Source organism: Protomyctophum bolini (genome assembly GCF_963924005.1).
Source record: "Protomyctophum bolini genome assembly, chromosome: 14".
NCBI lineage: Eukaryota > Metazoa > Chordata > Actinopteri > Myctophiformes > Myctophidae > Protomyctophum > Protomyctophum bolini.
Window position 1 is genome coordinate 13,606,660 of NC_137875.1, and position 26,792 is coordinate 13,633,451.

Below are 26,792 nucleotides of genomic sequence, written 5' to 3' on the forward strand. Positions count from 1 at the left end.
AAATCTAGATCTACAAATATAACTGTTATATTCAAATAGAATGTCTGAATGTCTGAGTTATATTAAAGACTAAAAGAAATAAAGATCCTGTACCTGCAGTAATTCTTCATACTGTAACCAAACTGTAAAGCAAACCAAAAGGAAAACACAAAACTGTTACTTTTGCAATATTTTTATCTGATTTAAACTTCAATTGAACAAGCAATAGATTTAAAATGAAAATGTTCAAACTCTGATTTCCGAAAATCTGTATCTTCAAAGTCAAAATGGATATTGACATAAATATCTTCAACATTATATACCTAATTGACCTGGGTCCACCACCAGTGCTCTTCACTTGGTCCCCTCCATACTACACCTACACCAAACCTCAAAAGAGACGAAAATAGACAATCTACAAACTAAATAAAAATGAATGCAGGCCATATCAAAAATAGGAATAGAAAAAAGCCTGAAAAGGTACAGTAGCAGTAGCATAGGCATACCATATTCTGAATGACCAAAAAGAGGACACATGTGCGCGTGCATGTGTGCGTGCATGTGCGGTTCTGTTTGAATTAAATCAATTTGTCAAAAAGGTTTGGCTCCTAAATTTGATCCAGGGACCCTCATGGTTCCTTGAGGGGGTTCCAAATGGACCCATTATAGGTCTGTAACTCTGAGAGTGTAACACATGGACCCAAATGGACCCTTACAGGTCTGTAACTCTGAGAGTGTACTAGTACAAATGGAACCAAATGGACCCTTTTATAACTTTTAACTCTGATACTGTACAAATGGAATCAAATGGGACTCTTATGGGTCCATCTGGTTTTACTCTCAGAGTTATGGGGGTCCTTGAAATTTAAAAGTTTAAGAACCTGTATGCAATGGCTTATCTCTTGTAAAAAGCCTATTCTCCAAACCATTATGTTATGCTTTGCTACTGTAGGTTGTACAAAATAATATTGTAAAACATGTTAGTGCAAACATTATCCAAACACAACATCAGCAAATGTACAACATGCAATGTGCAAAAAGTTCAAAATCCAAAACAAAATCACGCAGGTATAAAAAGTCTAAAAATAAAAACATCATGCAAAAGTAGCACATTGTGCCAAAACATCACTGCAAACAAAGTGGAAACAAACAGCATTATACACGCACGCACGCACGCACACACACACACACACACACACACACACACACACACACACACACACACACACACACACACACACACACACACACAGTGTGTGTGTGTGTGTGTGTGTGTGTGTGAGGGTGTGTCACACACACCCTCTTCCCTGGAAATACACACACAAACAAGTCACACACAAACAAGTGCGCACACTCACAGTATTTCCTAATAAACATGACTCAATCAGGTAAGCTGGTAGACTGCACCCTTCTTGAGAACTACATTTTCTGTGGAATGTCTTAACCTCAGACTTCCCAGTAACTGATAACATTGATGCACTTCCACGTCCGCCAAAAGTAATGCATTGTTCCGTGGAAGAAAATGCCAAATCCTCACTTTGCTACATTATTAGATTTATGGTCAGGGACCACATGCAATACCTTCACGGCTGACCAGTGGTCCACGGACCACCTGTTGAAATGATGTTTTTATTTTTAGACTTTTTATACCTGCGTGATTTTGTTTTGGATTTTGAACTTTTTGCACATTGCATGTTGTACATTTGCTGATGTTGTGTTTGGATAATGTTTGCACTAACATGTTTTACCTGTACATTGCATGTTGTATGTACATAGGCCTACTCCATGTTTTCTTATTTTATGAACATTGCACACACACACACACACACACACACGAAGCCTGTAGCACATCCCAAATTTCAAATCAACAGAGGGCAACGTAGTCTACTCACATTTCCACTATTTGTTTTATTGGCACACACCAATAAGCAAAGGCTTACACATTTCGGGTAAGGACACTTTGCATGTGGGACAGAGTAGAGATAGAGTTATATGACTTATCACTAACTGCTTTAAGTTTCATTTTCCAAATCACCTTCTGTAATGGAAAGTGAAAGTCATCATCAGACTGTTTATAAGACCCTGTTCTGCTCCGTTAGGATCAGGAATATGAAATGAGTTGATTAGACCGAAGCCAGCAGACATAAGTTCTGTTTTAGCCAGACTGGTTTGTTATTTTAATAAAAAGAACAAAAACACAACCCATCTTTACTATGAGGTAAGTAAGAGATGATCAAATGTATAGGCATTTTACTGAAATTGTTTGGTTGTTGTGCATGATTAATGTTCAGTTCATGTTCAATGTTCATTTTTCAAAGTTTTAAAAACAATCTGAACTGGGTTAAATCCTCCATATTATATTATAATATTCCATTATAACTGTGCTTTTACAGTAAAACACAGACATGGTTGTACAGTTGTCAGCCTTGTTGTCAGCCTTAATTTGTGTCTTAAAAAGGTGAGATTTGGTTTTATGTATGTGTGTGTGTGTGTGTGTGTGTGTGTGTGTGTGTGTGTGTGTGTGTGTGTGTGTGTGTGTGTGTGTGTGTGTGTGTGTGTGTGTGTGCAGGGCGTTGATGAAATTGAGCACTTGTGCTCAGCTACTACCCTGGGTAAATAAAGGGGAAAAAGGTCCAAATAGTCAATCATTTTTGAGTGGTGCTAGCCGCACCCAAGAACAACTGTGTTTGTATGTCTGCCAGTCTGTTTAAGCACAGAATGGCTTTTTATAGCACATGACCTATGACCCCTGCACGCACGCACAATTACTATTTAAAGAAACAACATTTCCTTCCAAAACAACATTTCAGCGACTCCGACGGTGAGGGCATTCTGGAAAGCAGGCTGCAGAAACTCGAGTGCCATTTCACCTGGGGCTTACGCAAGGAGGATGCCGACCTCGACTTCCTGGAGGTCAAACTCCGCGAGACCCTGGACACGGCGGCCCGGCGGGCGGAAGGGGACGAGGGCAATAACGTGTGGAGGCACAGCTTCAACCTGCTGGCGTACGCCAAACACCTGAGAGGCGACGACGCGGCCGCCGTGCTGGAACGCTTCCAAGAGGCAGAACGACACGGCGAGCATGACGGAAACCCGTGTGCCGCCGTCGTCGTCTACGGAAATCTGGCTTGGCTGCGGTATCGGCAGGGAGACGAGACGCAATCGCTTGCATACATAAAGAAAGTAGAAAAGATCATCCATCACATGATGTCTCCCACGGGTTCCGTTTCGGCCCTGCCGAGAGAGATACTCAGTGAAAAGGCCTGGGCTTTCCTCAGGTTCTCCAAAAAGCACTATGTGAGGTAGGCTGACAATGATTTCATGTGACAAGTCGTAACAGCCTATCTGATGGTGACTCAGGATAATTCATGTCGACACTTTTTTTACGTCACGCGGCTCTGTAAGAGGCAAGCCACCTAGAGATGAGCAAATCTCACAAACTGGACCAATAATCGGTGCCAAATTCTTCTGCACACTGCAAGTAGAGAGGGGGGAAGGGGGGTGTGTGAGGGAGGCAGGGGGGAGCTCAATCAGCAAGTGGGACAGAGGGAGAGACAGAGCCTCACACTTGTGTTTTTGTGGGTTGTGTGTGTGTGTGTGTGTGTGTGTGTGTGTGTGTGTGTGTGTGTGTGTGTGTGTGTGTGTGTGTACTCCCTACTTTTGAAACAAAACGCCTGTGGTCTCCGAGGCTAACTCCCTATGGACTATCAGTGTGACTGAATTCTTGTTGTCCTACTAGTCTAGTCTTCTTTGTCATCTTGTCCTATATATGTTTTTCTCTTGTCTCTTTCTACGGACTGCATGCGCCTTGGGACAGTGAAATAACTGGCTTATACATTGGGTTGCACTGTACAAACACCGAACCTATATGAACCATTGGCGTCCAGCAGATGCTGAACACACCAAAACCTGAACGCACTAATGGACACATCATGAACGGCCTTCACCAGGTGCCGGTAAATTACTGTCACCTGATGAAGGCCGCTTTAACAAAAATGAACACTGTTGGAGCAAAGATTGTGTGCGGACTCCTTCTTTGCATGTATCTACCTTTTGTCCAGCACCAGCGAGGAACTGGATGTGCGCAATGCAAGCCACCTCGTTTTTTAAACTATATACAGGAGTAGAAATCAGCCTTCATAAACAATCAGATTCAGAAATCACTTACAGTTGCTTCCGCCTATACCTGTCTGACCAGACATTGTTAGCCTTTATGTTCTAATGGCCTATCTATCCCCTTTTGGTGTCTTTTTTTTTAAAGAGCAAAGGAGTGTTTCTGTGAAGCCGTTCAAAGGGAGCCCGGGGACCCGGAGTGGAACCTGGGCTACGCCTTCGCTCTGTTCCGCCTGGAGGGCCTGGAGACGAGGCAGGACAAGAGGCTCCCGTACGAGGACTCTCCCGCCGTGAGGCAGCTGAAGAGGGCTCTGGAACTCCGGCCGGACAGCGCCATTGCACGGGTCTACCTGGGTCTGAAGTGCTACAAGAACCGGAGGAACGCCGAGGCGTGGAGCCACATGAGGACAGCCCTGAGTCTGGCCCCAAACAACCTCAGCGTGGTGTTGCAGGTTTATATACAGCAGTTTTCATGTCAAGGACCCCCAAATTGACACTAATTATCCCGCAGACCCCCATTTGAAAAGGTATGCCAGGGACCCCCATAAGAGAAGATTTTTACGGCTCTAGCAGTGATTCTGAAATGCATTAATCTACGGAAGGGTCTCTGTACAGTACTACAGTGATACTCAAACTCAGGTGCATGTGTGGGCCACTTCTGGCCCACACATTTGACTGGCCCGCCAATCGATCAATTAAAAAAAAAAATAATACCATTACATGAATAATCATCCAGGAAAGCAAAACTATACATGCACCTCAGACTCACCATGCCTGAACCCTATTGTTCAGAACAAAGCAGCAAAGATGAACCTCGGCAAGCACCGAAAAGTTGATGGAAAGAACTGACACTCCTCCAGCAAGGGCATGTTTAATAATAAAGTCTCCCTCCACCCCCATCAGTAAATAGTGTATTTATAATAAAGGATCATGTCAAGTATCTTAAATATATGTATTTATAATACATACTAACTGCATATTGTCTATGTCAGGTGGAAAAAAATCTCCAAATTGGTACTTTTCAGGATTAAAATAAATTAGCAAAGGCAGCAGAACTACAAGCTCCAAATGCATCGCATCACGTGACGTTTCACGCTTGTGGATTTTCTGCTTTTGTACGACGCTGTAGTACGATCAAGCAGGGCGTTAATTTACGAAAAGACAAAAAAATAATTAAATTAAAATGCCCGACAGCAACGATAAGTTGCGTTTCTCAAGGTGGCGCGGTTCATGAAGAAAGAGCGGCATTTCGACGAGGCCCTGGCGGTGCTGAGGACGATGCTGACTGACGCTCCCAACTCCTCGCGTCTCCACCACGAGCTGGCCAACGTTTACCGCTGGAAGGCCATCCGCGGTGGAAACCCACACGACCAGCCACTGCTGCAGCACTGCGTCCACCACCTGGAGGAGGGAGCACGCCTCAACCCCACCTACGTTTACCCACAGGTCAGACCATGCTTCCTTCTTGGACTACTTCAACACCATTATGGTTGAGCGGAGTCCCTCAGAGCTCTATACTAGTATATTTTTTGTTTTGTTTTTGTTATTGTGGGGAAAGCTTTTGCTGAAAATAGCCAATCGCAGCACGTCTCGCTGTGAGCTTGATTTGAAATGCAATGTGTCCACTGAAACAGCTTTTTTAACACTTATATACAGTATAACTGAGAAGAGCACGCTTTGCCGCGGTGCAGTTGGCCAAGTCATAGACCGAGACGTACACGGAGTATGCGGAAGTGCCGTTTACGCCTGTGCTTTGTGGCCGTGATACGGCACGGCCACTTTACCTCTGCCTTTTCAACCAGGCTTTGCGGCTGTTCGCAGTTTCCCTTTCCGTGATGCAATGGACCGATTACAGAGCGCTAAGATACATCGCTGTCTGCGTTTGTTCAAAATGTATGGTTTGTGTCGGTGTCTCACACAGATCGCACTGCCGCTGTGACATAGACGCGTGGCTTCTAGTAATTTACACTTTTTGGGGAATTTATAGGAAACAGTCCTGTGACACTAGGACTTTCAAGCGATGTATAAATGACCCAGTGTGGATCCAATATCACCACTGCGTGCGTCTGGACATTAACCACACGACAGTATCCCTTTCTACAACATGTGTTCCTCCCGTCTTTAACCAGATCGAGCTGGCCTCGCGCTACGCCGAGCTGAAGGACGCGAGAAGAGCCGAGGACACATTCCAGGAGCTGTGGACTCGTCCAGACCTGAGAGCCCAGGACAGGCAGGCCTGGCACCGCCTGTACGGAGACTTCCACATGTACCGCCTGGGCTCAGAGAGAGCCGCCGTGGGCCACTACATGGACGGAATGAGGCTGGGGGACGTATCGGCAGAGTGGAGGCAATGCAAGGCCAGGCTGCTCAGAGTGCTGAGCGGAAGCAGGGGCAGAGACCACCATGATGACCCCCATCAGATCAGAGCATTCATTGACTCCTTCAACAAAGACGTCAGAATAAAATCCGCCAAGGAGTAATTTTTTCCTGTGAATGGGTACTTATTTTTGAGGGGAGCTATATGCCCAGCTTTGTGTTTAGTTTACAGTGATGTGATTCATGAGTACAAACGTTAGCACCTCATTATGTATGCACACACACACACACACACAGACACACACACACACACACACACACACTTAATGTAGCTTTTATTTATACTAATACTAAAACTGTGTGTTGTAAGGTATTTCGTTTGTTCTTTGCCTTAGGACAACATTATGCAGTTAGACTTGATAGGCCCCTTTTACTATTGAATAAATGAATAAATTACATGAATGCCCTAATGTGGATATAAAATCCCTACAGTATATAATGGGGGCGAAGTTGGCAAAAGAGTGAGCACTTAAAAATGGCAAAAATAAAATAGCAGATAATATCAGATGAATCTGTAACAATGTTCAGAGGTGGAGAAAAGGTTACCTGCAGGCCTTATGCCATGCGTGGATTCACTCACGCTTGCTCAGTGAATCCACGTTATGTGTCTGCATGGCCAAAGCCAGGCTAGAGAAAAGGTGGATAGAATGATGAATTATATGTGAATGCTATAGGGGGTGGCTATTGTGGTTCCCCTATGGACACCCTTGCTGCAGAGGGCGAAAGAGGAGGGGGTCAAGTACAGAACCCTGGGGCTGTACCAACAAAGTGTATTTAAGTGCAGGTTATAAGGACACTTTATCTGAGGAATGGGATGCAAGTATTGATATTATCAGGGTCCCACAAGCTCCCCAAACAATTGGGTTGATTATTGTTTTCACCCAAAAATAAAGTCATGCACAGTGGTGGAAAGTATTTACATAACTACTGTACTTAAGTACAATTTTGAGGTATTATGAGTACTTCCAATTTCCGGATCCAAATATTGTACTTTTACTCCACTACATTTATTTGAAGCTTTGTACATTCTGATTATTATTACAAAACATACATTAAACCACATCAGCCCTATATACATTTTGGCCATTTGAAAATAGTCGATCTACAAGCTCACAATGTGTCTTTTTAGTAAAGTATACATTTCGAATTACAGACTTATACCTGTAATGGAGTATTTCTTTTTTTTTTATAATATTTGTTTTATTCGGAAAGTGCAGTATAATTGTACATATAGCATTTCTACAAACGATATAAGAGCAGTTCCCAAGATTTTCTTCTTTTCTTTTTTTTCCCCACCCCTCTTCCCTCCCTCATCCCCCCTCCATGTGGCAACATCTCCAATGTCTCTGTATAGTATAGTCCTTTTTCCTATATAAGACATCGAGTCCACACTCAAACAGAGACAGGCACGTCAGTAATACTTCAGGTGGTACATTTCAGGAGAATGGAGTATTTCTATATTGCTGTAGGCCTATTGATACTTTTACTTAGGTAAGAAAATGAGTAGCCTACTTTTTCCACCATATAGGAGATGTTACGATTTATATTTGTAATAAAGTGCAAGGAAGAGTTCCTGTTTTAAAGAAAAAGAATATGCCTACTGTGTATTATTTAACATTGTAATGTTAGACAAATAATATTCATTCTATCAAATATGAATTTCTAGATTCTCTACGCATTATATAGTTTATTTTTAAGTCTATATGAATGAAACCTATATTTGTGTGTCTGCAATATATTGACATTAGAGAGTAATAGATTCACATCTACATCTTAATATGAGACCGTCTTCAATTCATCAAAATCGTTTAACGACACACGCCAGTAAGATTTCCATAATAATAATAATAATAATAATAATAAACTGCACGGGGGGAGATTTCCTCACACCTATAGGCTGCTACGTCACTGCTGGCTGCGACAAAAAAAACGTACCGGGGAGGACAAGTGTGTTAACCCAACAGCTGATGCGTATAGACATTTTTAGCACCGTGGACAGTTCCGTTCTGTTCTGCATAGCAGGCAAGACAGCGGCTACTATATAAGAGGCTGGATGGCATCCTCTTTGCATCAACAACAAGCACCGCAGCCGAGGAGGACGATGGAACACAGGTTACCGCATAGAAGACCTCGAGCAGAGTGCTCTCCATACAGACTAAGACACAGCAGCGATGAAAGAAATAAGGAACTCAATTTGAGCCGGGCAGCCACCGAGCGCTCAGACATGACCACAACAACAGTATTTTCGGGGGAAATGATTAACGAGAAGGAAACGCTCCACGGTCTGAACGACCGCTTCGCATGCTTCATCGAGAAGGTGCGTCACTTGGAGCACCAGAATCAGCTGCTGGAGAGCGACATCCAGGAGATGAAGGAGCGGAGGAGGAGTCCTTCTTCCCTGGACGAGGAGCACGGCGCCGAGCTGGCCGAGCTGAGGAGGCTGCTGCGGGACATCACGCAGCAGAAGCACCGCGTGGAAGTGGAGCACCAGAGCCTGGAGGAGGAACTGGCACGCCTGGGCAGCAGGTACGAGAGGGAGGCGCGCGGCAGAGCGGACGCCGAGGGCGGCATCGCGGCGCTCAAGAGAGACATCAACGACGCGTGCCAGGCTAAGGTCCAGCTGGACAAGAAAGCCCAGAGTCTCGTGGACGAAATGGACTTTCTGAAGAAGAACCACGAGGCGGAGGTGTCGCGGATGGTCGCGCAGGTCCAGGAGGCTCAGCAGGTGAAAGTTGAAGCTGCGCACCACCACCACGTCGACTTTGGCAAAGCCGACCTCACTGCGGCACTCCGGGACATCAGGGCACAGCTCGAAGGTCAGTGTGGTGTAAAGTAGCCCAACTAAAGTCAATTTACTCAACTTGTACTGTACTTAAAGGTTTCATGACATTCACTGAAAGAACCTGCACTTTGAACATTCAGTGGATTTTCTGTGTCCTGGGGGTTTCTCTGTGTGTTCAGGAGCCTTTTGAGCTGTAATGAAAACAGGAAAAATCCCTCAACAATGTTCTGCTTTTTTGTCGTCATATGAGATTTTTTACTTTACTTGAGTATTTCCAATTTCCATATATTTTAGTTCTACTCCACTAGCCTACATCTCAGAGGCAAATGTACTTTTACTGCACTACAATTATTTGAAAACTTTAGTGATAGTATAGTTACTCTGTAGATTCTGATTATTATTGCCAAACACTAACCACTTCAGCCCTATACATATTTTGGCCATTTGAAATCGGCTATTTTCAAAAGGTTTTTTATACCTTTTTAACTTGTGAACTGGGACATTCTGCATAATGAGTACTTTCTAGTTTTGGTACTTCAAGTACATTCTGATACCAATATAGCCTAGTATACTTTTACTCAAGGGCCTACATTTTGAATTCCAGACTTGTTCTCTATTGCAGTATTGATACTTTTACTTTAGGCTAAGTATAACATTGGGAGTACTTTCCCCACCACTGTTGAAGGTCACGTCACGTCGGACCTCCGGCAGGCGGACGAAGGTTTCCGAGCCCAGTTCGCCAAACTGACCGAAGCCGCCGAGAGCAAGCGGGAGGCGCTGAGGGCCGGCCAGCAGGAGGTCCAGGAGTGCAGGAGGAGCCTGCAGGCCAAGAGCATCGAGCTGGACTGTAACAGAGGCACCAGGGAGGCTCTGGAGAGGCAACTCCAAGAAGTGGAGGACCGCCACAATGAAGACATTATTCATTATCAGGTATAAGAGAATATGCTTCCAGTGGTACAATTTGAGTCAACTGTAGCCCATACAGTCTATAGCCACATAGCCTATGCTATGGGTTGCAGGGAGCTTGGCTTGGTTTCCCCCCTAAAGGAAACTATTGCACCTGTCCCATTTGACGATGTAACCTATAGTGACATTCATCTTTATGAAACCTATAGCTCACCATTGCTACAGTATTGAGTGTTTTACTGACCTTACTGTTGACTTTATATAATATGCAGAAAAATGTTAAATAAAAATAGAATGCATGGTGTACTGTGGGCTAAAGACAACTGCACGAGGTTTCCTCGATTTTAGTATCAGAATACTTATACAGTACAATACACCTGCCAATCTCTTCAGTAGAGTAGGCCTACTTGTCAAAAAATAAATTAACGCCCATTACAATATTCCCCCTGAACACCTTTATCGATTTATCTTATGCTGACAATTTGGTGAGAATATATATTAATAATAACAAAAGAACTGTATTAGGGGGGGAAAACACTAAGGGCTAAGGCTAAGGAATAAAATCAATAAAAACAGTGGAAAGATGAGAAAGCTGGGGAGAGGGGAGAGCCATGTTGAAGCAGTGGGTTTTGAGAGCAGTTTTGAGGGTGGGGGCTGCTTTGCTTTACACTCTTTATGAGTGCAAGTTTTAATAGTTTAAGACTGTATGGCCAATAACATTAAAGAAAGGGATCCCACTGGTATCCTACTTGTTATACCAATGTGTAGATATTAGTCGTCAGGTAATGTCTGGTAAATGATGGGTGCACTAATTGGTATGAGAGGATATTACTGTGAACTAACTAATGCCCGTTATATGTGCTCTGCTTCAGGACACCATCAAAGAGCTGGAAAACGAACTAATAAGTGCCAAGTTCGACATGTCTGCTCATCTGCGGGAATACCAGGACTTACTAAATGTCAAGATGGAGTTGGATGTGGAGATTCTTTCATACAGGTAAAGCATTGTCGTCTATGTTGGGTTCAAATTCTTTATTATTAATATTTCAGTTTATTTATTTATTTTGAAAATAGCTGGTCTACAAGCTCACAATGCTCACTTGTGAGCTTGTAGATCTGCTATACTTTCACTACTTTTGTGTGACACTCTTGTGTGATGAAATAGAGCATTAGTTCCAAAAGAAAAAACATATAAATGTGAAATGTGGAGATAAAGATTTTCTGCCCGACAGTGACGATATTAATTTCTTTATAACGATACAGTACTGTATCATACATTTGTTTAAATTAAATACAGTTGAATACAGTCGTTTCTGCCAGGCAGTAAAATAAAAAGTAGCTTGAGATTTTTCTGTGTGAAAAAGTTGTTTTTATTTTGACTGTCAAGAATGGGCGGAAACAACTGATCTATAATTTCACAACACGTTGCAGCGATGTAAATATGTTTTCAATGTATTCGGTCCCGGGACCATGGGGTGGACATTTTATGAGTCCTATACTTCAATGACGTTAGAGTACAGTAGCCTACTGAGGACAGTATTGCATCCCAGGACCCCCGGAGGGCGACATAATTGTGTCCTTTCTCAATTTAGTGAGTCTAAGGATGCAGGATTTTCTCCAAATGTTAAGCCCAAGATAAGGACGCTGGGGTTCAAGTGGGTCAATAAAACCCGTCTTCTGTTCCCCTCGCAGAAAACTCCTGGAAGGCGAGGAGACCCGCCTGTCCACTATCTCGGGCACCCCGGTCTCCATGCCTTACATCTACCGACAGTCCCCCGTTTACACGCTGCCGTGCCTCGGGCGGCCGGGCGGCCCGGGCAGGAGGGCCGAGCCCCAGTACAAGTTTGTGGAGGAGATCATCACGGAGACCACCAGGGAGATCGAGATGTCAGAGTTTGAGGAGTCGGGCTCGGAAGAATCGGCGGACGCCGGGAGAGCAGAGGAGGCGGGGTGTGATGATAAAGCCGAGAGAAAGAGCCGCGAGGAGGAGGCGGAGGTGGAGGACAATCAGAGTGATGAACACAGTCCAGACCGAGACGGTGAGCAGGCGTCTGATAGCCAGCAGGACCTGGTAGAGTCAGCCCAACGCTCAGAGCAGGGAGACGACGATAAGGTTGAAGGAGGGAGCGCCATGGACAAAGCTGAGGTGCAATGTCAGGCTGAGAGCACAGAGAACAATGATAGGCCTACAGCTGAGAGCACAGAGAACAATGATAGGCCTACAGCTGAGAGCACAGAGAACATTGACACAGCACAAGCTAAGATGCTTAAGGATGAGTCCAGTGCCAAATATCCCACAGACTCAGGTAATGTTCAGGTGTCAAGCATTGTTGATAAACCACAGGGCGAGGCTCCCTCGCCTACAGAAACAATGCAAAAAATCACTGACTTGACTGTAGCGCCAAGCGTGCCTCTGCCAAAGGACACACTACAGCCAGAGAAGCAAAACAAAGAAAAACCTCCAAGCGTAGTACCCAGGGGTGAGGAAAAGGAGGATACAATTACAGAATCAATGGCAGCATGCAATAAAGCAGATATCGTCAAGTCTCCTATTGGCCACGAAGTGGCAAAAAGCATTGAGAAGGCTGCAGATGATGCTGATAAAGAAAAAGATAAAAGTGCATCTGTTAAATCTGAGTCCCCTAAACTAGAGGGTGAAAAGTCAGACAGTGAGGATAAAACTCATACAGTAGAACCCATGTTTCCAAAGGAAAAGATAGCTGTTACTGAGGAGAACAAAGACACAAAGCAGGGTTTGCCAGATAGCAGCAAAACTCAGGAGCCATCAAACGCTATAAATGACACCGATTTAGAAAAAGATAAACGTACAGCTGCTAAATCTCACACGACAGAGCCTCCTAAAGGAGATGGTGAAAAGCCAAACACTGGTGATAATACCCAAACTGTAGAACCCATATCTCCAAAGGGAAAGATAGCGCTTACTGCAGAGACCAAAGACCCTCAAGAGGGGGCGCCAGATAACAGCAAAACTCAGAAGCCATCTAATGGTAAACTGGATGATAAGAAGTCAGACAGTGGGGACAAAACTCATACAGTAGAACCCATATCTCCAAAGGAAAAGATAGCCGTTACTGAAGAGAGAAAAGATAGCAGCAAAACTCAGGAGCAATCAAAAGCTACAGATTCAGAGAAAGATAAATGTACAGTTGCTGAATCTGACATGACAGAGCCTCTTAAACTGGAGGGTGAAAGGTCAGACAGTGGGGATAAAACTCATACAGTAGAACCCATATTTCCAAAGGAAAAGATAGCCGTTACTGAGGAGAACAAAGACACAAAGCAGGGTTTGCCAGATAGCAGCAAAACTCAGGAGCCATCAAACGCTATAAATGACACCGATTTAGAAAAAGATAAACGTACAGCTGCTAAAACTGGCACGACAGAGCCTCCTAAAGGAGATGGTGAAAAGCCAAACACTGGTGATAATACCCAAACTGTGGATGCCACATCTCCAAAGGGAAAGATAGCTCTTACTGCAGAGACCAAAGACCCTCAAGAGGGGGCGCCAGATAACAGCAGAACTCAGAAGCCATCTAATGGTAAACTGGACAGTGGGGACAAAACTCATACAGTAGAACCCATATCTCCAAAGGAAAAGATAGCAGTTACTGAAGAGAACAAAGACATAAAGCAGGGTGTGCCAGATAGCAGCAAAACTCAGAAGCCATCTAATGGTAAACTGGAGGATGAGAAGTCAGACAGTGGGGACAAAACTCATTCAGTAGAACCCATATCTCTAAAGGAAAAGAGAGCCGTTACTGAAGAGAGCAAAGACATAAAGCAGGGTGTACCCGATAGCAGCAAAACTCAGGAGCCATCAATTGCTATAGCCGATTCTTCTGATTTAGAACAAGATAAACGTACAGTTGCTAAATCCGACATGGCAGAGCCTCCTAAACTGGAGGGTGAAAAGTCATTCAGTGAGGATAAAACCCAAACTGTAGAACCCATATTTCCAAAGGAAAAGATAGCCGTTACTGAGGAGAACAAAGACGCAAAACAGCCAGATGGCAGCAAATCCCAGGAGCCATCTAAGGTCCCAGAGAAAATAAACAATGCTAAAGAGAAAGAGAAGTTGAAGGATTCTGCAAAAAACTTTGATTTGGGGAAAACGACAGAAAATATAACGGAACCCATAGAAATATCTGAAACCAAGACACCATCCCAGAAAGATCCAGGCACGTCAACTGTGACGGCGAAGACCGTTGGTGCCGGTGGCCTGATGTCAGAGGCTGCCAAGCCCAAAACCGATAATGGCTTTTCTAATGGGATTGGAGGGATTAAAGCCGAGGATAATGAGCCAATAAAAGCAGCACCACAAGGCGAGGCAGCCAAAGAGAAGACCAACACTTCCATTTAGACTGACTGTGTGACAGCATGGCTGGCTATCACTTGCCCAAAATGTGTATCGCAATAGCTTAGCCATTGAAAAACAAAACAAAAAATTAAACATGTTATGCATCATATTCTTGTTGATGCTGAACTGAAACTGAATGCAACATGACAATAAGCTGATTTTTGCAATATCTATTTTTCTCTGCACCACTTATGAATGTGAATACCGAATGTGCTAATAAATGCAATTTAAAAGACACCCATGAGTCTGTGTACTAACTACATGTATTTTGTACAGGTATAAACCCAGTGGCAATATTAGGGACATTATGCATACTATAGCCTCGTCTACTGCACACTGCAGTTGGTGCCATGGCATGCTGTATGCCTCAGCATGGTCTATGACCCAAATGTTGTACTATATTGTAAATATATTTTTCTATTCACAGCAACATAAATTAAACTAGGGATGCCAAAAACTGATGACGTTTTGAAGTTGACTTTTTCGGCTATTCACAATAAATCAACGGCAATTTACAGTATAGTAGTATAGTAGTACCTCAGTTGACAACTAGACATTCTTGATGACGAAGTCTTTATTTAGTCTGTATCAGCAGCACAGTACAGTAAGGTGACCCTGTGTTCAAAGACTGCATCATCCATCAAATGTTAAGGGACAAACTGACAGCCTGCTGTCGACACACAAGGCGTTGACCTTCAGCCTAAACGTCATGTGAAATCAGTAATCACAAGCGTCATGTCAAGGCTGAGCACAAAGTAAAGGTGTGACTCAAGCCATTAGAAAATAATTAATAAAAACTACAATCAAATAGGCATCAGGAATAAAGTTCACCACTTGTATTAGAGTACTTCACAGTGCCTCATGCTTGGCGAGGCACTCCAAAGAACACAATGGGCTGGCTCGTCTCACATGTTCAGCAAGGCACGGACTGGGAAGGATAGTCCTCGGCATGCGTTACGCCCTCCAAGTGGAAGCCCGTTTGTTACTCTGTTCCATAGATAAATACATGCTCACGCCTCTTGTAGGAGAGCTATTCTCATGTTGACCAATGTTTGATAGTAGTTTGTAGATTAACTTTGACGCAGTAATGTTTCATTAATTTCTCATTTTAGAGGTATTAAAATTCCATAAGTCCTTAAATCCTCATTTTTTAAAATAGCAAATACCCTGTATAGTATCACTGAATGATGTTTTTACTCGAGTGAGACAACAATGTCACACTAAGCAAATCTGGAGACCCGCCTCAGTCAGGTCATGAGGATTGCAGGGGTTAAAGCCAAACAAAATCCCAAGACTGAAAATGTATTTTTTGCAAATCTGCACTGATCATTAAATGACCCCTATGAAATCCTCAGGACTGAAATCAGTCACCAGGACTGAGAACGTTAAGCCCTGGGATTGCCCAATGACAAAATGACTTTCTAGCAGTGACACATTAGCTTGAAAAAGTTTTTAAATCTGGCACACATACAGTACGTACACACCGTTGTGGAGTTCAAAGACTTTATTGAAAAGTTATACATACACATAAGGACCTCCTTCCCTGCGAGCACCGTCCCTGCTTCCCAGTGACGCGGCAGCTTGACCACGAGTGCACACATGCAACTTTAATAGACGTCACCTGCAAAATTATCCAGTTTGGCATTACTGTGAACCTTATGCCCCTCCCCCCGGTTTGTCTATGTAGAAAACTAAACATTGAAAGCCTGCTTGGCCGGCCAATAATACAGGTTTTCCCCCAAACCTACAGAAGGCTAAACCACCCAAAAACATGTCATGTTCAAGGGCGGGCCATGCTGTGTACGGCATTGTAAGATGATCTCAAACCCTGAATGGCCGACGCAAAAGCAAAACAGAACAGGGCTTTTTTTTTTAAGGAACAAAACAGAACAATCAATCTTTAGGCTTGTCCTCGTGTGCATGGAGAAAAATATAAGGTACAACAGTATTTTAAATACTAGTGGAAGTGTAGCGTATTTGACAAGAGGAATATCAGATTATCATAATGGTAAAATCAAAGAAAAAGAGGTATGACCAAGCTCAACAAACAAACAGAACAGATGTCTCACTTTTTAACGTCAGGCACTGACAGAAGCCACACAGGGTTGACCACACTGGAAGAATGACTTTGTGGGTTTTCATTGTCACGACAGTGCTGAACGGGTGAATAGTGAAGGTTTACAAATAGCAGCCACCGAGTGTCTTTTGAATGAAATGGATACATCTACAAAGCGAAGACAAAAAAAATAAAGAACATAGACCATCGATACGAGCACCAGTTAAACGGTACTCAAGCAATGACAGAGTTTGTTGTTGTTGTAGTAGCCTTTGAACAGATCCCTTCAAGATATCCCCTTGCTGGTTTGAGTTGGAAATACAAGATTTTTTTAAGGCCCGATTCTTCTGATATTCCCTCGTCCCCTTCACGGACGGGAGGGCTTAGGCCTCCAGTTCCAGCCCCAGACCCAGCTTGTGGCCTCCTGCGTTGATGCTCTTTCCGTCCACCAGGGCAGACAGGGTGACTTTCACACCTGCACGGGTGAGAGGTGGCAAGGATGAGGGTCCATCGCAATTACAAACACAGAATCACAAACCAATTAATAAACAAACCCATTTTGTCACAGAGAACTAAAACTAGGGGAGATAAACACTACAGAGTTATTTTCAGAGCTTGCACTATAGCGTGAAATACAGCAGATGAGGTTCAAGTGTCACATAGGGAGGCCTCCAGAGTTAAGTGAGATTAGATCTAGATTTTAGAGCATGTCCAAACATTACTGTCAAACCTGAAATTGGCACCTATACCAATCTACAACTAAAGAGAGATTATGCTCTTGTTGACATCACCATAAAGCATTGTACAAGCCAAAAGAACGCCTTTTACTAACTTTAACTAACAGAAGGGAAGACTCAGATTATCACCTTTTAGGATGATGTACATACCCAAGTGGAAACAAAATGTTCAACTATACATTTATACACTTGCAATGCAATACAATGCTTCAGAACATTAATTAACCAACATTAATACCAAGAGGCACTGCCTCTTGGTCCAATCTTTTGCCATCAATAATTTATGATGTGCAGTTTCTGAAGGAAGCTGCAAAAAGAAAATGCTTTTCACGCACGTTTCACTTCCAGCCACAAGGGGAAAGAAAGGAGCCAATAACTTCAGCAATAACTTTCTTTCATAATCCCCAGTCAATATGCCAATAACCCCATGTGTATTGTCCTTGTTATGGTCATTTCCCTACTCTGACTGGTCACGGGGAGGGTGTAGACAACCACATTAAGTCCCAGGGGGGCCAACATGTGCAGAGGAACCCACGATAACAGTTTCGTTCCCCGCTGAATAGGTGCTCAGACCAACGACACAACACTCTTCCCTGCCGGCTTCCCATACACACCACGGCCAATGGGCTCTGTGCACACAGTAACTGTAGTTCCAGGTTTTAAGAAGGTTGTATGGAACACGTTTCCCGTTCTAATTCACTTTCCCCATTGCTTTGTTCGGTCGGCTCGGCCACAGGTTTGAACTAGCCTCACATAGTGATACTAATATCACTGCGTGGATATTAGTCTCGTCCCTCTCAGTGTGAATACTGGGCCCTAGTTGGTTATAGCCTGGTTCCCGACAAATCTGGTTGGCCGTCACCATTTTGGCCATGAAGTCCTCCCACAATTGAGAGGGGCCAGACTTAATCTGCCAGGGGCAATATGCATTGCAACGGCAGACGAAGGCTGGCTACGTGATTCTAGGTTTGAACACACAGGCTCTGCTGCAGAGCCGATCAAACAAAGCCACAGGAAAAAAATAACTGAAAATGGGTATGGCACGTTCTTAAAACCTGCTATTACAGCAACGGTTACCGTTATGGTTTGTTGGATCGCCTGGCTCATGGACAGGTATTTTACCTTGGTGATACCTTTTTATTTTTGAAAATAAGTGACAGGAAAGTGAGGGGACGAATAAGCCAACAGCACCGAGTCTGATCATAATCATTAATCAAATCAGTCATTCATAACATCTTACCTGGTCTAAGTGTCTGGGTGTAGCCAATACCAACAAGGCTAGTATTGTTAACTTTAGCCTGTGGAGAAAAACAAAAACAAAACATGAATTGTACCTAACATACATTCAAATATTGTATGTTTTAATCTAGATCCACATCACGCATGTCAACCCACAATTCGATAAGATTCACAGTATTTGGTTCACGGCTCACTCTTTTCTCAAACATAAACAGTAGAAAATACAGCATTTCATCTACATTTGCCATCAGGTCATGGTTAACAGTATCGACGGCTTTAGATTAAAAGGTGACATATACCGAGGCTGCCGAGATTGTTTAATTACCTTTGGAGCATATGCCGAAGTATTTGCGCCTTTGATCCATGAAAATTCCCCTGAAAATAGTTCCATTGCTTGTTGTCGAAACGAAAAACATTCCACCGTCACGATGCGAGACAACAAGCAGTGAGGGCTGCTGGAGTCCAGTTGAAACTACCGTTCACTTGCATTGAACTCATTTTCCCAGAAGCCCTTGCAGCCCAGAGCACGGGTCGATTTCCGGTTTAGTCATCATAACGCGACGTCACCAGGTCCGCGACAAATCCGCCATTTATTTTTAATAAAAAAACATAACTGCAAGATTAAAACCTGGTGTTTAGGCGTGGGCCGCGGCTGAGCGGTCCAGGCACCTAGACCGGTAACGTGTTCGAGTCCCGAGCACGTCTGCCTTTTCCGCATGTTTTCTTGCCCCCTTTACTGTCCAATTACTGTACCCCATCAATAAAGGCAAAAACGCCAAAAAAATAACCTGGTGCTTAGAATTCTGTACCGTTTCACTGGTTATGTGTACAGTAATTGACAGTTTGCACAAAGAGGCGATTAGTTGAACACTTTTGTACACCCAGCGACAAAATGAGATTATTCAAGAGATTAGAAAGAGGTTTTCACGTCCAGTGGGACCAGTACAACTACCCTACCCACATTAAGTATTAAGGTCCAACCTTCATCGATATCAAACTTAAAAGTACATTTTATCGAGATTGTTTTGTCGCCCAGTGAACACACACACACAAACACACACACACACTTTTCAATTGGGCCACCACTTTGAAAACCAGGACTAGACCGTAGTATGCTGTACTTACACTGACGGCGGCATCCTTGTCCAGCTGGTATTTGGCTGCGATGCCAAAGCGCGTGCTGTTGCTGCCAGAGGTCCATGCCAGGTTGACGGCCGTCTCCAGTTTGTCGTTCACCTTCTGGTAGATGGATCCTCCGAACTCTGCACCGTCGTTGCTATAGACACGGCCAGAAGGGGTTGGTGATTATACATGACATTTGAAAAAGATGTACGTTCCATTATTCTGCTGCCATACATGTCTAGTTTTAAATCATTTTCTGTCTTACACGCTGGTGTGCAACTGGAAGTCTCCCGTCTTGTAACCGACAGCAAAGTTGTTCTGGGTCATCTTAGATTTGGCCGTGTCAAATGACAACTGGTAACCAGCGAGCCACCCCTCATAGCCGACAACAGCAGCTCCATGGATGGTGGGCCCGGCGAAGTCAAAGTCAACATCACAGCCCAGGTTCACGTACTCGCGCTTGTAGGCAGTCTTAACCTTTCCACTCTTCTTGCTGTTGATGTGGGAGAACAGCTGATTAAATATGGATCAAGTCATTGCCAATATAGACATTACAGCAACAGTCAATCTTGAACACAACAACTGCATTATAGGAGTTGCATGTTACGCAACCAACAGTTGCAGAAAAGCCTGAAAAGGTGAACAGTGTTCAAATAAAGACACCTTTCACCCGTTTTTCTGGAAATGTTTTCCACTGCCTTTCAGTTTCCTAGTTGTCTTTCATCAGCAACGGCTTCAGAGCCAAGTAATCTTTTGTTTTAAAAGCCATGTAGAATACAAAGCAGCTTATTATGCCCTGCCTTTGAAAATGTATTTAACCCATTTAGACCAGAGGCCGATCCTAAAAACACGTTATAAAACCTTACATTTTGTGAAAACTTAAAATAATAAAAAAAGAAAAATGTATGTAGAGCAACAACTAATGAGGCACATAGGTAGCTCTTGGAGTGAAAAGGTATAACAATGTATAGGATGCACCAGGTCTAAAATGGGTTAAAGTAGCCAATTATTCTTAGCTCCATTTGCCATACATGAATTAGGAGACACGGCTCTCCCGGTCTCGATGACGCGTCACTTAAATCAACCGCAGCAGCCAATGAGCCATCTACATTCATATATCTAGGGTTCACACCCATTCAGAAATACAAAGCCTGGCACTTTTACGTCACTTGCTGGTCTGTCGCTATTACGCTAATGGTGCACATCTGTACTTAATCACTCTTGGACAAGAAGCAGAACCAATTCATTCAATTAATGTGTGCATCCTGACTGAGAACTTCCGACGGTTTCTTTTAAACACAGAACAAGCATAAAGCACTGAGAGGGCAGCACTTTATTGTATGACGAACAATTCAATATTTATGTACTGTAGCTTAGGCTATATTATTTATTTAGGCTAATCAGTCATAAATGGATAGTGAATTATGTGTACATGATTAACCAGGTATCTGTCCCCATCTTCCAGCACTGAAGTGTATAGTTGTATACACACTCACTTTGCTTATATACAAAATCAAATAAAAACAAGGAATCAGACATATTTCATGACCGTCCCACGTGACCACTGGTTCCAGTGTCAAGACTTGAGTGCCAACACCTTGTCAAATGACAGCCATGTACTGCATTAGCCACCACACTTCCTCCACGTCGCCAGACTAAGATGTTAATAGAATAGAGGGTATGCACATGACATCAATAGAGCGTCGCAGTCACGCCCCCTCGAGAGACCCAGAAAAGAAATCCGTTAATTTTCCTCATAGACTTTTCAGAAAGTATTTATTTAAAGACGTTTACGCTGGACAAAGCCAACTTTGAATATTTGTCGTGACAAATCATGACAATAAACAGCAGGTTACAACACTTTTTGTTGTTTTTCTTCTTTGTAATTATTTGTTTGGTCCAAAATATTGTGTTTGTTGTCATGATTTGTCACGACTCGAGTTGGCTTCGTACGACGCTTAAAAGGTCTTTAAATAAATACTTTTTGAAATGTGGGAAAAATGCATCGGGATTCATTTGCGACGGGACCAGAACTACTTTCTGGCCTTGACAGCCTATACATGAAAACAGAAAAGTCCTATCTGACTGCATTAAACAACGTTAAAACTCTTTGCCACTCACTTTATGCATACCCTCTATAGAACAGGATCTGCAGGTCATGGTTGATTACCTAGAGTAGACTACAAATACTGTGTAAAACGTAACCGCATTTGATTACCTTTTGACATGCATGACAGGATACATGTTCACCGTCTCCAACTCTTAACCACACCCACCATGAAAGAAGAGACTGTACTACAGACCCAATGTCCTCGCATGAGCTACGCTTCCCGGAATGCAAACACAATTTGATCTGGTTGCCATGGCATGCGAGGACACACCACCACTTTAAGACGACAATCGTCATAAATTAAATAAAACCCAATAGGACCGGTAATGTCATTTAATACCTAGAGAAGTTCCACTTTGACATTTATTTTCATTAATGTAGTGCCACCAGGAGGCTGACTTTTGTAAAACACATTTTTGGATATTACTCCAGATAGTCATGTGTTCAAGACGGATCTATCCGATATTTCATATTCCATCCTAATTGGCCAACATTGACTTTCAAAGTTTGCAGGATTGGCCCGTTTTGAACAAAAAGCCTCAACTCATGAATGCAGCATGCAATTTACATGAGATCTTTCACAGACTTTCCTACTAGGCTGAGGAATATAATATCCCACCCTTTTCACATTGGCCTGTTAAAGCGCCACCAACAGGTGGATTTCTGCAAAAAACATTTTTGGAACAAAATGCCTCAAATCATCCAATTGCCATCCAAGGCATAAGAAAAAATGGCACCCTTTTCATATTGGCCTATTATAGCGCCACCAGGAGGACACAACCTGACCTGCCCTGGTGGAGACCTGTGCCCAGAGGGGCACTTTATCTAGTTAGACGTCCATTGCTTGGCTCAACACTCCAGAAGAGCATGTTCAGCGTGCATCAGATTGCGACTATCAGTCACGTAGGGACAGTATGTGATTATCAGTTACAAAAGGACAGTATACACAGAGAGGTCTGCAATGTTATGTAGACCAGAGACGACAGGTGGATTTCATGCTGCCAGTATCATGTCATGTCATGTAGGGACAGTAAACACAGAGGACTGTAGTCAGATGACGGCCAAAAGCACCCGCATTCATGTAACCAATGACACAGCAAGCAAGCCATCTTACCCAGTGTTTGGCGAGAATGTTGTGTCAAAGGTCAGCTTAAGTCCCTTGGCAATCTGTCAAACAAAATGAAGACCAGGGAATAATTACTTTTTCATCTACCTTCAATGTTGATTAATATCTCAAATATTTTAGTACAGTCACACAGTAGAAATGGGACAATAAAATATAGAATAGCCGAGATGTTTCTCCTGACCTGATCTTCAACAGTGATCTCTGTTCCCAGGGTGTTGTCCGTGTTCCACTTCTCGGTGAAGGTCAAGCCATATTCTGACCTTTTGTATTTGGTTTCCAGACTGCCAGCCACTTTGCTGGTGTCAGTGTTAGAGGAACCAGCTGTTTTGAATTCCTGAGACAAACAAAAACAGCCACAAGAATGAAGTCAAATTTGAGGACAAGGCCTAGTAACAATATTTTCAGTGTTACTTTGTTAATTACAGTTTTAATTAACAAAGTAGCACTGAAAATATCAAATAACTACAGGTAATTTCTAGTTTGCCATTCACAAAAATCAAGAAATAACCTTACCACTCCTGATGCTGACTTTGTCTTCACATCAAGCTTCACCAGGCCAAATCCTAAAGGATTAATTTGATTCAAGTTAAACCATCATGCAAACTTAATATTGTACACATTGTTATTATTTCACTACTCGATGATCATTGGTCAAAAAGTAAGGCTAAATAAGTAGGAAAAGGTCTCGTGATCTTATGTAGGACAGTAAGACCTTTCCACACGGCTCAGGCTGTTACCCCAACAAGTTTGTAGCCGGCATCAAAGTTTCGAGCGTCCACATTGTGGTTATGTTAATTATGCATGTTGTCCAGATGAGAGCTATATATTAGAATAGACATGTATTGTGTATGTTGATGTAGCCTATATTGTAAAATATGCATTTCACACAACATGACATGAAAGACAATGGAGAGGACATGACAGTGACAGTGGAGATGGCGTCTTGACATGCAGCAGAGATCGACAGTATAGTTGAAGGAGAAAAAATGGCTTTGTTGAGTCAGAGAAAATAATATTATACATGTAATGCTGCCTTCCATAGTGAAAATCTGCAGACATATCTCATGGCCTTCAGACTTATTAAGCAGACGATAATTTATCTGTTCTCCAAAAATAGCTCAGCTACAAGCTCACAGGACTGCAGATCGACTATTATGTGCAAATATAAATGTTTCTGTAAAAAGCCGGCTGATCATGGACGCAGACATCAGTTGTTTTGGAGGTGGAAAGCCTGGTGACGTGAGGTTAGTTTGGAGGGGGCGAGGGGACTATGGCGTCACCGTTTCAGCAAATAGCCGGCATTCGCTGTACACACGACAAAGTAGCTTCGCCAAGGTTTGTCACTCTGGGAGCCGGATTCAAAAAGAGCCGGTTAAAGTCCCCCAAAACGCTGCCTCCGTGTGGCAGAAAGGGCAGAACGGCTAAGTACTTGTACAGGTAACGTAGAATACGCCCTCGTATAGACAGCACCTCAATGTCAGGTTTGTGTCAATAAGATGACTTATTGGCACAAGCGCCATACCTCTTTAGCACTTTTCTGTAATATGCAATGTGTTACTGTAGCTGTTTTAGTGCAAACACTATTAAGCCATACATACCATAGCCTTTGTTGAAGATGTCTTTTGCAGACTTGCCCAGATCACCATACGAGGGAGGCACGGCCATTGTATCTGCATGGGCAGTAGAAGATTCAGAATTAAATCAAACAACAAATATACATTTTACAATCATAATGCTTTGCTAAAGCAGTATATATGGAATAAAATGGGAGGGATTAATTATATCTTGACAATTGAGCCACCGGCCGGGTGCGATTACATCCACGTGACTAATCTGACGGTGACAAGCTTTAAAGCCAGATGCAGCAGGGTCTCCAGTTTGATAAGCCACCATATCTGCATGTGTATGACTGGCTCTATGAGGATAGCCACTTAACCCCTTACCCCTATATACTTGTGTTGCTCCATCCTTGCCCTCTTTTTTTCCCCTCAACACCAGACCAAATCACTTAGCTGAAAATAGCTAAGCTTAAGAATATCCGCCATTTTCTGTAATGATCGCCTATTATGATGTGCCCAGAAAAAAATAGGACACCAGTGTTCAAGTGATTAAGTAATTGGAAGCAACACTGACAAAACAGCTTTATTTCCAAAGTGGCAATCTTAGTATAAAAAGGATCATGCAGCACAATTTCTAGGTGACAGAAACCCTGCCATTGCATTTGCCACAAATGTACTTTTCGTTTCTTGCTCCATTCATACCAACAGGGACAGAACAGAACGTCACATCAAGCAGAGAGCAGCACTTCTGGAGTTGGTAGCAGTGGCACTAGCCCAGCCTGTGTCTTTTAGTGCTACAAAGACTGTACAGGCTAGCATGCCACACAGAATTATTGATTCTAAATGTAGGGTGATGAATAATGTTAAAGGCTAAAAATGTGACAGATAATGTGTCTTGAGTTATCCATTTCCAACAGAAATAATATAGAATGCAACAGTTTGCCTGGTTTACATGGAGGGGTGGGGGTTCTGTCATCTGTGGTTGCCACAACAGCTGGGTGAGAAATAAGACCTTGTGTGAATTGGTTTGACATTGGTGGTGTGCTGTTTAACCACCTACCTACTCCCCCCACCCCCACACACAATGAATGATCTGCAATACCTTGTTGCACAATGTAGGCATATAATATATTCAATAATGAACGTTATCACTACTATGAATTTCGCAGGCATGAATAATAGGGGGTTGTGATCAATTCACTCCTGCCTATGTGGTGCAATAGGCACCACATAGTGCAAGAAAGTGAAATCACCTTGTATGCCAATATTGGTTTCTCTGTGTATTTAACAGTTTTGTAATAAAAAATATATTTTTTTGTCTACCACCACCACCAGCAGCGGATGAAACATGTCAGCAGGTGGGCAAGGTTAACCGAGTAAGGAGCCATTTTGACGCACTAGTTAACCGCCCAGGGCCCTGACACTGTCATTAATGTCCATGTTTAACTCAACACTACCGCTACACGAACCTGATGTGTGATAATAAAGTACGTGCAAAACGACACCTTATTTAAGAGCAATGTCAAGTTACTCAACAGCTAAAACAGTCAGTGAGCCTCTCTCCCTCCCTTCTCCTCGCCAAAGCTAGCCAACTAGGCCGACTGGAAGCAAAGAAACTAGACAACGGGGTACTAAACTGTTTAAAAGATAGATTTCATACTTCATAGAACAAGTTTGGGAGCAAACACCATCGTTTCTTTGATGCAAGCCAGTGGCGTTGCACCATGAACGAGTAGCTGTCTAGCTATAGCAGCCTGCTTGGCATGCGTGTCTGTCAGAGCACTGAGCAGAGAGCAGCACACTCACTGTGCGGCTAACGTTAGCATAGCTAGCTCACTACACACTTCACCAGCTCTGGAGAACAAACCACACCGACTAACTAAACAGCGCCCAGGAGTTGCTTTTAAGACCGAACAAAACGCGTCTCTTACCGGATTAAAAGGTGACGCTAGGCGGTACTTTAAAACGGGACTTGCTGTTTTGTTCTTCCACACACACACACACACACCGCACGGCCGATGCAGGGCGAGGCGTCACCGGTTGGAGGGCGAGCTGAAGGAGACTGCAGCGCGAGGGAGAGCCGGACCTATCAGGCCTGTCGAGTTGTAGAGTTCCGTGGCGCCGCGGTGTCGCGTGCCCCTCGAAAAGGACAGATCTACACGCTGACGATGTAGTCGCGCCGGCGGCTTCGCGCCTCGCGCAGTTGCCTTGTAGATCTGTTCTTTTTGGGCAGCGCTTTTCTCACGTTGCTCGCGCGATGTCTCTCAGGACCCAAGAGGAGCCACGCATGCATGCCTGTATGTAAATGG

The 26,792-nt window shown here is 43.4% G+C and overlaps 2 protein-coding genes across 2 annotated transcripts; one reads left to right on the top strand and one right to left on the bottom strand.

Moving 5' to 3' along the window:
* Positions 1 to 2,049: 2,049 nt before the first annotated feature.
* Positions 2,050 to 6,594, top strand: ifit8 (interferon-induced protein with tetratricopeptide repeats 8). Its single transcript, XM_080781750.1, has 5 exons — positions 2,050 to 2,197; positions 2,790 to 3,281; positions 4,241 to 4,544; positions 5,311 to 5,538; positions 6,222 to 6,594. The coding sequence occupies exons 1-5, from the start codon at positions 2,193 to 2,195 to the stop codon at positions 6,570 to 6,572; spliced, it is 1,380 nt and encodes a 459-aa protein (XP_080637876.1). The 5' UTR covers positions 2,050 to 2,192; the 3' UTR covers positions 6,573 to 6,594.
* A 9,426-nt stretch (positions 6,595 to 16,020) lies between these two features.
* vdac2 (voltage-dependent anion channel 2) lies at positions 16,021 to 26,577 on the bottom strand. The gene is made up of 9 exons (XM_080782639.1): positions 26,415 to 26,577; positions 24,523 to 24,594; positions 23,438 to 23,487; positions 23,106 to 23,258; positions 22,913 to 22,965; positions 19,954 to 20,181; positions 19,692 to 19,842; positions 18,568 to 18,625; positions 16,021 to 17,065 (listed from the first exon to the last, which is right to left on the bottom strand). The coding sequence occupies exons 2-9, from the start codon at positions 24,587 to 24,589 to the stop codon at positions 16,974 to 16,976; spliced, it is 852 nt and encodes a 283-aa protein (XP_080638765.1). The 5' UTR covers positions 24,590 to 24,594; positions 26,415 to 26,577; the 3' UTR covers positions 16,021 to 16,973.
* Positions 26,578 to 26,792: the final 215 nt, after the last annotated feature.